Source organism: Pongo abelii, chromosome 12, assembly GCF_028885655.2.
Source record: "Pongo abelii isolate AG06213 chromosome 12, NHGRI_mPonAbe1-v2.0_pri, whole genome shotgun sequence".
Classification (NCBI taxonomy): Eukaryota; Metazoa; Chordata; class Mammalia; order Primates; family Hominidae; genus Pongo; species Pongo abelii.
In genome coordinates this window covers 85,004,171-85,020,662 of record NC_071997.2, presented here as the reverse complement: position 1 = coordinate 85,020,662, position 16,492 = coordinate 85,004,171, and the positions used below count along the sequence as shown (strand labels likewise).

At 50.5% G+C, this 16,492-nt stretch overlaps 2 protein-coding genes across 3 annotated transcripts in view; one reads left to right on the top strand and one right to left on the bottom strand.

Moving 5' to 3' along the window:
- The window catches only part of MSH2 (mutS homolog 2), a 306,776-nt gene that overhangs the window by 105,924 nt on the left and 184,360 nt on the right, over window positions 1-16,492 (top strand). The window lies entirely within an intron of this gene.
- KCNK12 (potassium two pore domain channel subfamily K member 12) overlaps window positions 3,567-16,492 on the bottom strand; it is a 54,401-nt gene continuing 41,475 nt past the window's right edge. Inside the window, exon 2 of the mRNA XM_024242413.2 lies at window positions 3,567-8,813. Within this exon, the coding sequence (XP_024098181.1) occupies window positions 7,912-8,813 (902 nt within the window). The 3' untranslated portion in view covers window positions 3,567-7,911. The remainder of the gene's footprint in view (window positions 8,814-16,492) is intronic.

The following is a 16,492-nucleotide window of genomic DNA, read 5'->3' as shown; positions in this document are numbered from 1 at the left end:
TCACGTGACAAAGTTCTGGCCAATAGCAAGGGAACACAAGTGATATGTACAGATAGAAGTGTCTGATACTACATAGATTATGCTTGCACTCACTCTTAAGAGACATGAACTTTTACCCACGGAAGCCAGTATTATTTTGAACCTCTGTTAGAGTGGCTTGAATCTGTACCCTAACTAGTATCCCTAATGTGTGACCCATGAAAATTAGCCAGGCCGCACCAGTTCCAAAGAAGCTCACACTCCCCTGAGGCTGCTTCTGCCAAGGTCACTGATATTTCCCTTTGCTAAATCTTGTGAGTGTTTTCTTCAGTCCTTGTCTTAATCACTCAGTGGCACTTGGCACTCATTCCTTCTTGAAACCCTTGTTTCCCTTGGCTCTGTGGCATCCCGTGCTCTTGGTTTTCTGCCACATCTCTGACCCTCTTTCCTTAGTCTTTTTTCGTCTTCCTCCTGTCCCTTAAATGCTGGTTGTGATCCTCTTTTTATCTCATTCTACACACTCACAGCCTGAGTAATTCACACCGTGTTGATGCTGAGAACTTCCAAAATGTTGGTCTAGCCTGGGTCATTGTTATGAGCTCTAGACTCACAAGGCCAATTGCTTGGTGGAAACCCCTCCCCCATGGTTATCTCATGGGTCCCTCAAGTCCAACTTCTCCTTCACTGAACTCATCACCTCTTCTGTTCCTCCTCCTGGGTTCCCAGGCTCAGTGGTGGCACCACTGTCTACCTGGCTGCTTAGCCTGAGACCTGGCTCCATCCCAATTCCTCTCTCTCAGTCTTATCATCCCCATCCAGGCAAATCATTGATTCTGTGGACCTACTCTTTCGGGTGTCCCTCAAATCTCTCCACGTCTCTCTGTTCTCACTAGCACTACCTTGGTCCACCCTGCCATCTGCTTTCCTCCTCCACTCCTGCATTCTGAGTCATTTTCGGCAGCTCATGCATCCTTAAAACCCCTCCACTGGCTTGCCAGTGTCCTCAGGATTAGGCGAAAAGTCTTTGCTTTGTTTTACAAGGCCCTTCGCTATCTGGCCCCCCCATTACCTCCCTTGCTCTGCATGCTCCAATCCTGCAGAACTACACACAGTTCCCCCAACAAGCCCCTGCTCTGCTCTTCCCACACACTGCTCCTCTGCCTGGGCCACTCTTCCTGTTCCTTGTCAGCAGGCTTGCTGCTCTCAGGCTCAGCATGGACAGCTGCTTCTGAGAGCCTTCTCTGCCTACCCAGGCTGGGTGGCTGCCTCTTTTTGGTGTGCCCATGGCAGCCCAGAATGCCTGGTGGACTGGGAGCCCTCAGCAGGCTGTACTGCAGCGCCCTGCCCCCGTTAGCCTCAGGAGCCTGGAGTCCAGGGACAGCAAGGGCGGTCCTGTCTTTCTCACCCTTGTCTCTCCAGCCCCTAACACAGGGGACGCCTGACCCCAAACTAGACGAGTTACTTGACCTCTCTGACCCAAGACAAAATGGGAGGAAAGTGCTAAATTTCCAAGATTGGCCAGGGGATTAAATAAGATAAATATGCAAGTCTCTTATCCAGGGGTCTGGCTTGGTAAATATAAAGTTCTTTTTTCTTTTCTTCCTTTTTCTTTTTTTTTTTTCTTTCTTTTTGAGACAGGGTCTTACTCTGTCACCAAGGCTGGAGTGCAGTGGCATGATCATGGCTCAAAGAAACATCGACTTCCTGGGCTGAGGCGATCCTCCCACCTCAGCCCCCTGAGTCTCTGGGACTACAGGCGTGCACCACCATGACTGGCTAATTTTTTGTATTTTTAGTATTTTAGTAAAGACAGGGTTTCGACATGTTGCCTAGGCTGGTCTCGAACTCCTAGGCTAAAGTGATCCACTTGTCTCGGCTTCCCAAAGTGCTGGGATTATAGGCATGAGCCACCATGCCCAGCTAAAAGTTCCTTTTTAAAATCTGCTTGTTAGATACACTCATAGAAAGGTAACTGGCCACAGAAGGGAGAGGAATGGCAGTCCATCCAGGGATCACTGGAGTGTCATATGAAATGTTATAGGAATCACTAGCCTTAGAACTTGAAAGGAACCCAAGGATCATCTAGGCTACTTCATGCAGGTAAAACAGCCACCTGTGCCCATCACATAGCTGGGGCACAGCTGGAGACCCCAACAGAGAGGAGAGCTGATGGGTAACCAGAAATCAGGCCTCTCCACCACGGCAGCCTAGCTAATGGGTCTTGGCTGGAAGCTAACAGGAAGGCCTCTTTCCAGAAACACTGTAAGCCAGTGTTTCTCAGATTGCTGGGTGTAATTCATAGGCAGATCATGAACTCAGTTTAATAGCTTTGACCAGCATTAACCCATTTATGCCTAGCATTCCCTTATTGGAACACTAAGTCTGTGAGAGTTATTTACATCCTACTGCTTAAGGTCATCGCCAAGATCTGATTTTTTACACAAAAAATTTGCAACCTCCAGTATAAATGGGTTAAAACGAAACAAAACAAAACAATACCAGAATGAAATATAGTGCATGATCTGTACAGTATAGTTGTAGAAAACTTCTTGTTTTATCATTTGATGTCATGAAAGTCCCTGCTGTAGATAAAAGATGGAGCTTGTGCTTCTGAGTGGTCATGCTCAACAGGGTGGAGAGCCCAGGGGAGTGGGGAGTGATCATGTAGACACAGGTGGGTGGGGCCAGTGTGACCCTGATGGTCAATTACTTCTCATTTCTAGGGAAAATTGAAGGAAAAGAAGGAGGGGGATGTAGAGGGGAGAGAAAGCCTCAGTAGAGTTTGCATTATTATTAGGGCAAGTAAGCTGCTTCTGAAAAGAAGGGGTTTGCAAAGCCAACCCAGGCAAAAGCAACCTGCTGGAAGAACTTCATCCCCAGCTGACACTGTGGGAAGGACCCCATGCTGAAGCAATAGGGCAACCTGGTCCCATATCCTCATGAAATGCCTCTTATAATTGTTACATCTTGCAATTGTGGAGGACTTTACACTTTTCAGAGTTCCTAGCCCCTCATTTATTTCTCGTAAGACCGCTGGGAGGTGGGGGGATGGTATCATTATCCCACTTTAGAGATGGGGAAACAGGATCAGAGTGAGCTAAATGACTGCCAGATCCAAAACTAGAATTCAGACCTCCTAGTTTCTAAGTGGACGCTCTTTCTACACCACCACAATGTGAGTGTTCTGTGTTTACAGGGTGTATTCAAGTCCATGACTGCCCATTAGAATCCCCCCAAAAAATTCCAGGGCTGGCCTGAGTTGCTCCTTAGACCAATGAAATCAGACTCCTGGGAGTATGGCCCGGGCCTCGGGATCCTTTAAAGCTCCATTTGGAGAGCCTCGTGCACAGCCAGGTTGGGTCCATCTCCCAGTCCCCCAGCCTTGGCCCAGCCTGGCCAAGCTGCCCAGGAGGTCCCTTGGTGCCCTGGGCTCTGTTTCATTGTTGTTTTGTAGAGCAACTTCCCAGTGATGCTGCCACTGGGCCCCATCCTAACAGCTGAAGTCCCCCGGGCCCTCCTGAGAGGAGGTGTGAACTGGAAGATGGGGAGACAGGCGGCTCTGACAGACAGAAAGCAAACAGCTCAGAGGGGTGGCAGGCTGCATTTTATTCATCGTTAATTTAAACACCCTTCAAGTCCTCTCTTGGAATGCTGCTCAGAAAAATAGATGTATTGTTTAAGAAACCCTGCAGGCTTGTCCCGCATGCTCTAGCCCCCTCCTGAGAGAACAGATAGCATAAAAAATGATTTGTAAAGCAAGGGGGAGCTTCCTTAGGGAAGAAGGGGAAGGGGAAGAGGGTCTGGGGCCAGGTCCGAGTGCAGAAATCCTCAATGCATGAGACTAGCATGGAAGGTGTAGCAATTGTGCTCTGGGGTGCCTGAAAGTGCCAGAGCTGCTCCAGGGGCAAGAGTCCAGGCCCCAAGTCCATGCTGATGAGCCCACCCTGGGGGTCAGGAATGGCCTCAGCAGGCCCTCCCTCCCTCCCTCCCTCTCCACCCTACAAAGTGAGGAGCCTTCAGAGTTACCATGAATACATTATACAACAACACAAGAACCCTGCAACAGATAAAGCCCCAGCGCCTCTTCTGGACTCAGAAGTGCCCTAGGCTGGCTGTCTGGCTGTGCTTTCCAGACAGTGTGCATGTGGAATTGTGCTTTTTTGTTTTTTAAGAATGTAAAAAGTTACAGTAAGATCGAACCACAGGGCCCGTTGCTCCTATGGTCTCTGCCTGACTGGGCTGCCGTCTGCCTCAGTTCCCCAGAAGCTTCTCCTTTGGCCATGAGGGCTCAGTCACCCCTCACCCCAGCGCCCACAGGAAGAGGGGGTCTGCTGGGAGGCCTGTCTGAAGGACGGAGGATCCTGGGTCAATTTAGCAGCTATTTTCCAGGGTTTGGCTTGGGTTTGGATGCTGGCTTCTGTGTGAAACCTGAATACATGCAAATTGTACATAAAACTCCCCCAAGGCAGAGAGGGATTTTCCAGGCCCTGGTACATCTCTAGAGAGTTAAAAATGGGAACTCTTTCTTCTTAAAGTGGCCCAGACTGAGACTTTTCCTTGGGGAAAAGGGTTAGTAGCTCTTTGTAAGGCTGGTGTGTATGTGTGTGTGTGTATATATATATACATATATGCATGATGCTGTGCAAATGCCCAGGGCTGTCTGGTATTTTCCACAAAATGAGAGCCTGAGATTGCCTAAGCCTTCTGATGCCTTCTTCAGGCCTGGAGGCACTGCTTCATTCAGAGGACACAAAGGCCTGACCACCTGGCTTTAGCAAGCTAGGACATCCAGGGTGGCTTCTTTACCTTTCTGCTCAGCTCTGAGAAGGCTGCTAGCCAAGACTCTGGATTCTCTTTGGCCACAGCCATATGGCGAGGGCCTCTTGGAGCTCATTCAAACTTTAAGGGAGCCCCACAGCACCGGCATGATGGGTAAGTCCAGGCCTAAGGTTAGGAAGCAACTCCTGGAGCGTGAGGAAGTTGTAGGCTACAGTGAGCTTCCAGTGGTGGGCAAACTGGAGACTCCCAAGACAGTGAGAGGCCACAGCATCTGAGGGAATGGAGCTCTTTCTTGGCCTGAGGTTCAGAAGAACCTGCACCAAAGAAAGGCATCCCTATCAATGTCACTGTTCCTGAAATGATGGGAGAACCACATCCCTGCTTCAGGGAAGCAGCCCCTGGCATCTGGGGCGCTGAGCCCTTTGGCCTGAGATGAAGGATGATGGTGTGATGTATCATGGCAGTGTGACTGAGACTGGATTGGGGGATGGGGACAGGGGAACACAGGCAAAAATACACATGTGCCACTGGATCCTGAGCTGCCATTGTACCTTGGAGGACTGGCGTTTCTCTGGGAAGTTGGGAGGTGGGAAGAGGAAGGGTCTCATTTTCCTGCCCCTTGAAACCGTGCTTACGATTCCTTTAGAAGATTGCTCAAGCTGCCTCCAATTGCCTCTTTCCAAAACCAAAGCATAGGAAAACAAGTAAAAACAGCTGAGGCTGCAGCATAAGCAACTTAGGATAGAGTCTAGGAAGCACCGCCAACAGAGAAGACTGCCAAGAAACGTTTCGAGTTTTTCTTCTCTGGAGGTGGGTCCTGGTTCCTCCCATGGAGACCAGGATTCTGTGTAGTCCTGCACGCTGGGCGGGGGATTGCCTGGAGGTTTCTTTAGGCCTGTCTAGCTCACACAGTCTTGATGCCTGGGTTTTAGGCTGCTGTACTGTTGCTGGGGCTCACTTCCTGTGGGTAGGCTGTTATTTTGCCCACAGATCAAGTCCTCACTGTCTAGATGCCTCTATCATGGGGATCTCTTCTTCCCTCTCTGGATGGCTCTGATCCCCAAGTTATTTCCCGTTGCCTAGGTAACATCTCTAATTGGATGCCTTTTAATCGTTCTCTTTTTTAAAGGGATAAACGTGGATTTTATTTCCAGGTCCTGTCAGAGGGCCCTGCCCTAGAGAACGCGTGCACCCCTGAGTGGGCAATCCCTTCGCTGTGACCGCAACCATGGCTTAGATGGGGGGCACTCACTGGGCTGGCCTCACAGTCACAGTGAATCCTGAAAGCATGGTTTTCATGGGAGCCCACCTTCAGGATTTAGCAAGACTGACCTCTCTCCTGGCCAGCGCTGCTTCACTGGCTTCACCCCAGATTAGGGCCTGTGTTTAAAAACCAATCCCAGCTCAAATCAGAAATTACCCAAAATAGCTGGAGAGTCATTGAGATCTCAGGTAAGCTTTCCCTTCCTGCCATGAACTAGAAGGGGAAAGAAGAGTTTGACATTCAAGTTTGACTCTAATGCTGGATGCGTGAGCGCATGCGTACATGTTTGTGTGTGTGTGTGTGTTCCAGGCACATTTGCCAGGGAGAGAGATTTCACAGCATGGCTCGAGCTGGAGGCGGTGAGGCGGTGCTTTTCTAAGACTTCCTATCAGAAGCGGTGCATACTGGTGGGTCACGCCATGCCTGTATAAACTCTGGCACCCGTCCTTGCCCTCATCATAGATGAGAAAAATGGGCAGAGAGAGTGTTCGTTTACACCCCCAGACCAGCATCCTTTCAATGAAGCCTGGGTATCTGGCCTTCCTCTAGGTCAGGGACCCCCTGTGCTGCAGAAGGGACTCTGGGAGAATCTGTCCCTCAGCCTGAGAGCAAAACTGTAATCCTAACATTACTTCCATCCACCAGTTTCACCAGCTCCCTCCCTCCTGCCTTCCTCTGCCTCCAATAGGCTGTGCATGGAGAAGACAAATCCTCTTGATAAACAATATTTAGAAAGGGATTCTATCTTTCCTGACCCCAAACACATCATGGCCTCTGGAGCCAAATACCCTGACATTTGCAAGATGGCTTCTTTTGGGTTCCTGGTGCTGCAGGCCCTGGTTCCCAAGGACGCAGCTGGCAGAGCTGCCTCCTTCAGAGCAGGAGGAGGAGAAGCTGGAGGGCTGTGCCTGGCAACCCCATGATCTCTTAAAGGGGGAAAAGTTGAACTGATCAACAGTAGTTAAGGAAAAAAAATCCACACCAACAAATAAATATCTTGTCTGAGAAGACTCAGATATTCCTGGTTAATATTAAAAAGCACTGCTGTGGATGAGCTTGTGAAAGAAAGGACGGTTGGGGGATTCAAGATCTGCCGATCCGAGCCTGGAGATCAGCCAGCTAAAAGCCCAGCAGGGCTCCTGCAGCCTCAGCGCTCCCCTCCTCACAGGTGTCCAGGACCGCCCACCATTAGAAGTAGCTGCCCTGTGCTCTGTGCTAAATGGACTAACTCTGAGCTGAGAAAGGCCAGCTAAGCCCCTCACCACTGCAATTTCCAAATCTGGGGGAAATGCCACAGTCCGCAAGTTGGTGCTATGTTTCATCTCATTGCATAATACTACACCATTATCTGTGTGTAGTGGCTGTTCTATATATATACATCGGGAGGCAACATATGGCTGTCCCTACCCCCACCTGTCAAAACTGTGACTATATCACTTCTGACGACCAGAAGGAAGCTGCTAGGCTGGGCCAGGATTCTAAATGCTGAGGAGGTAATTCAGAGCCACGAAAAGTTGCACCATATGCTTTGGGGTTGCCGGCTGCTTCTGTGCCTGGGGACGGGGTTTAGTGCCAGTCTGCAAAACCCTCCTCGCTGCGGTATGCCCTGGGTGGGGGCCTGGGGGGCCACGTTTTCTCTCCCTGAAGGAGAATCTGCTGGGGGCCACGGTTCTCCAAGAGGGGACTCACAAGGAACACAGGCGTCCCCAAAACCTGCCCTTGATAACATCAGGCCTGGCCAAATAGTATTTCTTTAAAAAAATTTTTTTTGTTTCATTTTATTGGATAAAGATTAAGAAAGCGCCAGCAGTGACTGAGAGAAGAGAAGCAAACCACGCCCGGCGGCCCCGCGGCCTAGAGAGGGTCCCCGGCGCGGGCGGACGGGCGGTCTACCTGGAGGCGCTGGTCTCGGCCAGCCGGTTGTTCATGATGCCCAGCGCGCCCACGCCGCCGGAGAAGCCGTTCTGGCGCGTGTTGACGCACACGCTGCGCGGGTAGCCGTTGGCCGTCTCCGACAGCTGCTTCTGCAGCAGCGCCAGCGACACCTTGTTGGAGGCCGTGAGATCGCGCATGGAGATGAGCTCGCCCGAGAGGCGGCGGCCCTCGGCGTCGCTGTCGCGGGCCGCGGGGTCGGCGCCGAGCGCGGCCAAGCGGCGGCGCAGCCGGGAGCCCGGGGTGATGGCATTGCGCCGGGCCAGGGGCGCGCCGGGCGCCGGGCAGCAGCGCGCGCAGCAGCGGCAGCTCAGCTTGCGCAGCATCCAGTTGAGCACCTGCTTGATGAGGATGGAGATGACGTTGAAGAGCGAGTAAATGCAGCACACGCCGAGCAGGATGAAGAGGAAGTTGCCCAGGCGGTAGAGCCCCTGGTTCCGGTAGGCGGCGTGCTGGCTGCTCACCAGGTCCCCGAAGCCGATGGTGCTGAAGGTGACGAAGCAGAAGTAGAGCGAGTCCACGTAGTCCCAGCCCTCCACGCTGGTGTACATGGCCGAGGCGCAGCACGACAGCAGCACGGCGAACAGGCCCAGGATGAGCAGCACGTGGTACACCGAGGGCTTCCAGCCCGCCAGGCTGTCGGCCTCCGAGAGCGCGGAGCCGCGGCGGAAGGTGGCTGGCAGCAGGCCGCTGCGGCGCAGCTGGCGCTCCCGGCAGGCGCGCATGATGAAGGCCAGCAGCGAGATGATGCGCTCCAGGAAGAGGTTGAAGAACAGGATGGTCCCGGCGCAGCCGAACAGCCCGTAGGCGATGAGGAAGGCCTTCCCGCCCACCGTCGCGGGGGTGGTCATGCCGAAACCTGTGGAGACAGGGCAGGGTCAGCGCGGTCCTGGCCGCGCAGGTGGTCCTCACTGGGCCGGGAGGGGGGGAGGGGTGCGGGGGCGGGGGCGGGGGCATGCAGGTGCTTGCGCGGCTCCTATCTCGAGTGGCACCACTCAGGTGGAGGAAAAACAGCACTTAGTCATTTCTCTCCCTTGGTGGCACTTAGGGTTCCTGATCTTGGCAGCCTCTAAACTGATGGAGGAGACATGGCCCTTCATCTTGGGGACCTATAAACCCAAGTGGGTGGGGCAGGTAGTCACTAGGAAGGACCCATCATGACACAAAAAACAGAAACCACTGCTGCACAGGTGCAAACCACTGAGCTAACCACAAAGCCAACAAGGGACACCTGTTCTCCCACTCCTCCAAATTGTTTTTTAAAAACTGTCATCTTTATTTTAGTTCATAAATACATTAATATGCTAGTCTAGATGAGTTTTGTTGGGTGAATTACAAATATTTACATTAGAAATCAAAACCAACATAGATCTCTTCAAAGATATCTAGCTTCTTATGTGCTTGTGCACTTTTTATACCAGTCTTGTTACTTGGAAATTCCACTGCCTACTTGAGAATGGTGAAAAAAGCCAAGTAATCTTAGTGCTGTGACTAATTTTCACTTTACAGGCACTTCGAAAAGGCCTTTGGTCAAAGGATCATATTTCCTTTTTGGGGGGACAGGTTCTTTGTCACCCAGGCTGGATGCAGTGGTACAATCATAGCTCACTGCAGCCTTAAACTCCTGGGCTCAAGTGATCCTCCCACCTCAGCCTCCCAAGTGATAGGGCTGCAGGTGTATGCCACCATGTCCAGTGAATTCTTTGTTATTTTTTCTAGCGGCAGAGAAAGGACCATATTTTCTTAGTCTGCCAACATTTCATGCCTCTGGAATTGGGCCTAAGGCCAAGTGGGTAGTCCGTCACTTCCCTAGTTCTTACAGTGTGAGTATGGGGTGACAAGAGAATGTGCATTTCAAATCAATTCCCAGATGACTCCAAAGTCTTACATACTAGAATAGCAGACTTTTCTGTTTAAAGGGCAGTTTTTAAAGAGTTGTCCTATGTGCCCAATTTAGTTAGGAAAACTAAGTGTGCCATAGATTTTCGGTCTCTCCCTGTTATTAAAAAAAAATCAGTTTACCAACTCTGCCTACTAACTAAAGGACCCCAAAATTAAGTGTCAATGCTCAAAAGTCAACTGCAGCTCCTCTTCTTTCCTCAAGTTATTTGGAATTGTGAATGAATCCGAGCTGAACAACTGTTGGCTATAAGTCTTTCTCCAAAAGCCTGGTTTTTAAATGTAACCCGTAGTACACCTGGGCAGACAGCCTTGTTAGGGAAGCATTCCATAGGGCTTTGCCTTAATTGGGATTGTTCACTCTGGGACCAGGTAGAGTGTAACCAGGTAGCTAGAGTTAATGGTCTCTGAAAAGAGCTTTGTGAGGCTGACAAAAGGATTGTTTGAGAGTAGTCCACCCACACCCTTCAGAGACTGAGCATGGCTCTGCCATTGGGTGCCGGCTCCTTCTCAACCAAGGATCACCATCAATCGTCCTTGCTCACATTTGTGACCAAAGAAAGGCTCTGGCCCAGCTGGGTCCTGTGCTGCTGGTATATCTAAAATTGCTTTGTTCTGGGAGGTCTACACAACTGCGTATTGCTTCAGGCCCTTATTGTTGTTAATTTACCACTTGTTCAAAGCACAGGCTTTAAGGGTGTCTTTATCAATTGATTTCTGCAGGAGGTGTGGCTGCCTGCCGGTGTGCTCGCCCATGCCATCCAGGGCAGTGCAGAGTGGCAGCTCTGCCTCTCGACTGAGCTCCCTGCCCAGTGCTGGCTGTGGTCTGTGGGACCTGTGGTTGCCTGACTCTGGTTATGGGAGGGGGTTTCATCTCTTAGTGGAAAGATTCACTTACTGCTTGGAGTCTGAGCTGAAAAAATGGACCATTTGTCTGAGCAGCACCATGATACCGTTCAGCAACTCTGGCAGCGATCAGGGGCATACCTGTTTAATTTGTGCCCTATGGCAGAAGGGCTCCCTGTGCCCTGCCAGTGGGGTGGGGCCAGCCCTGGGAAAGTGGAGAAGAGTTTGTCTTATGTGGCTTACTAGTTTCCTAAACAGACTATAGAAAACATTTCTTGTAATACTTTCAGAGTACATTCCTTAAGCCTATGTGCTAACAATCATTCTCTAGACTCTCTGAAGGAAATGCCCAGTTGCTCGAGTGTGGTGTTGATCTTACGCTTAATGACTCAGGTTAGAGGAAAATCTTATGATGTTACCCATGTTGAGGAAGATGGATTATGTCCCTAGATTTACAGAAAGTGAAAAAAACCAAAATAGCTGTGTAACCAAGAACTTGATAGAGGGATTTTGCTACATTTTAAAGCCACACTCAAGTTCTTGAGTTTATAAAGAAATCAACTCTGAATTTACATGGCTATAAGTGGAGTTGGAGTATATGTGTATATTTATAAAACATTTTAGACCAGTAACCTAAATGTCTAACAACACAACTAAATGCAACTAAATGATTGTCTATTCATAAAAAGGAAAACTATACAGCAATTAAAAAGCATGAACCATAATTACTTGCAACAACATGGATAAATCTCACAAAAAGAATGTGGAACAAAATAAGCTGGACACAAAATAATACATTCTGCATTATTCCATTAATATAAAATTCAAAATCAGGCCAAACTACAGCCTTTTTTAGGGATGCATGCATGGTTGGTAAAATTATAAGGGAAAGCAAGGAAGTAATTTTGATAAAAGTCAGAATTGGGATTTCCTCTAGAGCATGGCAGGGGGTAGTAGCTGAGAGGGGACATAGGGGACCTCTGGGGTGCTAGAAATGTTTCTGTTGACCTGGGTGGTAGTCACATGTGTGTTAGCTGTATAATAATTTGTAAAATTGTATGTTTTGTGAGTTTTTTTGTACTCAGTGAGAAAAAAATTTTTCAATTTCTAGACTGTTAGAACTCTCAGATACCCAATTCTGACATACCCCTCACTGTATAGGTGAGGGAGTAGGGGCTGAGGGGCTGTGACCTGCATGTTGGGGACAGACTCCCACCTCTTTGTCCTGGCTTCAAGCCTGATGCATAGACCAGTACACAGAACACTGCGTCTACTCACTGAGGGAAGACGAAGTCTCTTATAGAAGGATAACTCTGTTAAATTCCTAAGGTAATTGAAAATCCTGGGCCTGGAAAACCAATACTTTGTCTAACTAAGAAAATGTTGAATTGGATTTTTCAGCTAAAGCCTCAAAGCTGAGAACAGTATGTGTACATTTCTCCCCATTCTAAAGAGAAGTTCCAGACACATCCATGCTGGACTTAATAAAACAGCAAAACAGGTCTGGGGCTAGCAACCCCTCACACCCCCACCTCCAGGCTGTACGGAAAGGCTGGGGATTGATGGGATCTTCCATCAGTTGGGAAGTTGTTGTGGGGAGTTATTGTGGCAGTGGAGAGTGCTGTGGATTCTTTTACTCACCCCCAGGCCAGCGGATGGTTGGAGCAGGGAAGGTCAAGAGGACTTATGGAGTGTCAGCAAGAGAAGAGCCTGGCAGCTCACTTCCTAGCTGGCTGGGCACAGCCGCTCACAGGCCCACCCACAGTGGAGCATGGTGAGGGTTCTGGGAGAACCCAGCATTGTCCCTTGGAGTCCAGAGCTGTGCTGGAGAGTTCTCTGGGTGGGAGGCTGACTGGGGCAGCCCCCACAGGCAGGGGAGGAAGAGGACAGTCACGGGAGCCATCTGTACTTCGAGGGCTTGCTGCATCAGGAGATGAGGGTGACATGGGTCACCAGAGGGTGACAAGTGGATACTGAAAGGAAGAGATCTGAAGAGAGTGCTCAAGAGGGCTGCCTGCTGGAGCAAGGGGGCCCTAGGAAGAAGAGGCTGAGGGGCAGAGGGCTGGGGACAGCATGAGAGGGAATCACAGGAGGAAGGATGGAGAGGGCAGTGCCCACTCAGGGAATGGGGCAGGGAGTGGTCCCTGTGCAGGGCTCCCAAGGACCCATAAATAGGTGCCATGAAAGCACATATGCCTGTTCTAACAGGGAGCCTTGCAGCCCCACCAGCAAAAGTTAAGAAGGAATGATAGTGGCTCCAGTGATGTAAGATCACCCTCATGCCCCATCCACTGTGGGTCCCCTGAGCCGTGTCAGCCCAGAGCTAGAGGGGGAGGCTAAGCTCTGATTAGAAGTGAATTTGAAGATTTGATTAAACATCTGAGAACTAGTCTCAATCTTAAAACTGGTACTTAACAACAACAACAACAACAAAAGAGGCCGGGCGTGGTGGCTCATGCCTGTAATCCCAGCACTTTGGGAGGCCGAGGTGGGCAGGTCACTTGAGGTCGGGAGTTCGAGACCAGCCTAACCAATATGGAAAAACCCTGTCTCTACTAAAAATACAAAAAAAAAAAAAAAAAATTAGGTGTGGTGGCGGGTGCCTGTAGTCCCAGCTACTCGGGAGGCTGAGGCAGGAGAATGGCGTGAACCCAGGAGGCGGAGCTTGCAGTGAGCCGAGATTGTGCCACTGCACTCCAGCCTGGGCAACAGAGCGAGACTTCCTCAAAAAAAAAAAGAAAGAAAAGAAACAAAGAAACTGGCTGAGCCTGGTGGCTCACGCCTGTAATCCCCAGCACTTTGGGAGGCCAAGGTGGGCGGATCACTTGAGGCCAGGAGTTCGAGACCAGCCTGGGCAACTTGGCGAAACTCCGTCTCTACTAAAAATACAAAAATTAGCCGGGCATGGTGGAGTGCACTTGTAATCCCAGCTACTTGGGAGGCTGAGGCAGGAGAATCGCTTGAATCCAGGAGGCAGAGGTTGCAGTGAGCCAAGATCACGCCACTGCCCTCCAGCCTGGGTGACAGAGCGAAACTCCATCTCAAAAACAAACAAACAAAAACCCCAAAACACAAAAAGACATAAAAACTAACTATTTGGAAAACTCTAGCATCTACCCAAGATGTTAAGGAATCTAAAAGGGAGTTCTTAAAGACAATAGATGAGACAAAGCCATTTCCAGTGTCGGCCCATTTAATAGACTGGTTCCACCTGGATTTTCTCTTCACTGTGGTGAAAGCCACCACCTAACAGTGCTGGCCCTGCCTGCATCATCGCATGTCATCATGACAACCTGTTGGGGAGAACAGCTCCATTCAACAGATGCAGAAACTGCAGGTTAAAGGGTGAAAAGCAGTTGCGAAGTCCTCACAGCTTGGAAATGGTGGAGCCGAGACTGAAACCCAGGTGTGCTAGCATCTAAAGTTCATGCTCTTTCCACCACATTAGACTGTATTCTGAGGGCACCAAGGAAGCGCCATTTTTCTTAAGAAACCAAATTGCAGTCCTCCAGGGCCACAGCCAGGGGAGCATCTTCATGGGAGAGTGGCTGCTGCTCAGAGTTGTGACTCCCATCCTTAAGAGTCCTCTGTCCTCTCTGGCCCCCTTTCCACTGATCATTGCTGTCCCCTTCACAGGGGAGAGGGGCCATGGCCTATCCCCTAAAGAGTCTGCCAAGGTAGACTCATAACCTTCCCGTGGCACAGCTCAGACAAGCTGGGCTATTTACATAAGACTTGACCCAGGGCTTGGGGACAGCACGAGGAATGAGGTGCAGAGGAGACTGCTGCTTCTGGGTGACAGTCTGCCTGGCTGACCACAGCTGGGGTACTCATTGGCCTGTTGAGGCCCCCCACAGGCCTGCCCTGCCTGACCTACTTTCGTGAGGCCAAGGCCATCTCCTCCACTCTCTGGGGGCCTCTTCTGACTCCTCTAAATTCTTCCATGTCTGGACTCCTGGCTTCTGCCCAAGGCCATCTATTGGAGTTTGGGTTTCCAGTTGAGGATCTGCCTTTTTCCTGGATGACCAAACCTAGAATGTGACCGGCCTCATGCTCCCTCCTCACAGGGGTGTGGCTTTATCCGAGGGCCTCAGCAAGGCAACCAACACCAGACATGAAGCTGGTAAGACCAACATCCACCTATTCATTCCTTCAGCAAACGTTTACTGTGGACAGCATCAGGTTGGCAGTATCATGCAAGGCTCAGGAATATGGTGGAAAACCAGACAGATGCAGTTCCTGTCCTCACAGTCTCTGGGCTGCCTTCCTAGAGGCCCCTCACTGGGTTTCTTAGCAGTTTTGCACAGATCCTGCCCGCTTTGCTGCCAGCAGGCTCACCTCTGGGACTGGGCACATAGAGTCTGGGCCATAACTTGTCCTGGGGTCTTCTTATTGCCCTGGTTCAGCTTGCATTAGGCATAACAACTTAACCAGGGAGTGCTGCAGGCCCCAAATGATGCTAAATACTAGACTGGCTGTGTAGCACCATCTGCCCAGAATGAAGGGACAGGCGGGTCAGAAGGGTCTCCGACAGCGCAGAGGGCAACCAGTGAAAGCGTCCTTACCGTCCTGTTCCTGAGGTCTCTCTGTGCCTGCTTTACTGCCCTTCGCTTTCCTACAGAGCATACTCAGCTCAGCCTGGGAGACAAGGTAGGGGTGGAGGATGATCCATCCTTCTTCCGCATCAGGGTCAGCAGGTTCAGAGCTCTGGGGGGTGCTGAGACCCTGGGACAGGCTTCCTGCTGAGGGCACTGGGGCCTATACTTGTGCCACTGCCTAGCCAGTTGCCTCTCAGAGTAGAGGAGCAGTCTCCCAAGCTCTTGCAATTTGTGGGGAGCCAAGCTGCTCTGGAGAGGGGCCTCAAAGCTTCAGCCAGAGAAAAGGCAAACCCAGCCACCCTGAGAATCTCCTCCTCCCCCTCAATCACACCCTGCAGAGGCGTGATCTGTCCCTGGGTTTGCACCAAGCCTGCTATTTTGTTTATGCCACAATTGATCTGCCATCCCAGTTTGCAAAGAGCAGACACTTGGGGGCTTTATTATGCCACTTTGACAAAAGCTGTGAAGCTCGTTCCCACAGCCTGTCTGGTGCCGCCTTCGCAAATGGAGCCCTGGTGATGGGGCCTTCGGAGTTCAGCTCAGAGAGCATGGAAGTGAGATGGAGAGGCCAGCACTGATCTGTATCGTGCAGCCCTGGGCGGCAGCCTCGACTGGGCCCTTGACACACTCCTCCCATCCAGGCCCCCAGCCACCCTGTGAGGCAAGGCACTATTACCCCCAAAAATGCAGGCAAGGAAATGGGCTGAGGGAGGGGAAGCATTCACTGAAGTTAGTTTGTACGTGGCTGAGCTGACCCTGAAGCCCATGCCCTTTCCACTTGCCAGACAGATGGGAAGTCTTGACTCATTACCCACTGGAAACTTTTCCTGCTGGGCTCTGCACTGTCAACTGTGAGAGAGGGAAATAAAACGTACTGTACAGTCCAATCTGGGATACTTCTGAGAGTGAAAGTGGCTCTACTAGTAATTACCCCAGGACAGCATGTATAAACCAGGGCTGTTCCAAGCAACTGGGACACATAATTAAAATGCAGATTCCATGGCAGGTCCCGCTCAGAGGTTTATTTAGTGGGTCAGAAAATGGGCCCAGGAATTTCATTTTAACAAATGTCTCCAGATAAATCTGATGTAAATGGAATATTCCTTTAAGAATGCCATTCCTTTAAGAAATAATGTCAATAAGGTATTTCAGATGACCCTATTGGTTGGAATCTGTCCAACTACAAATATTTTGA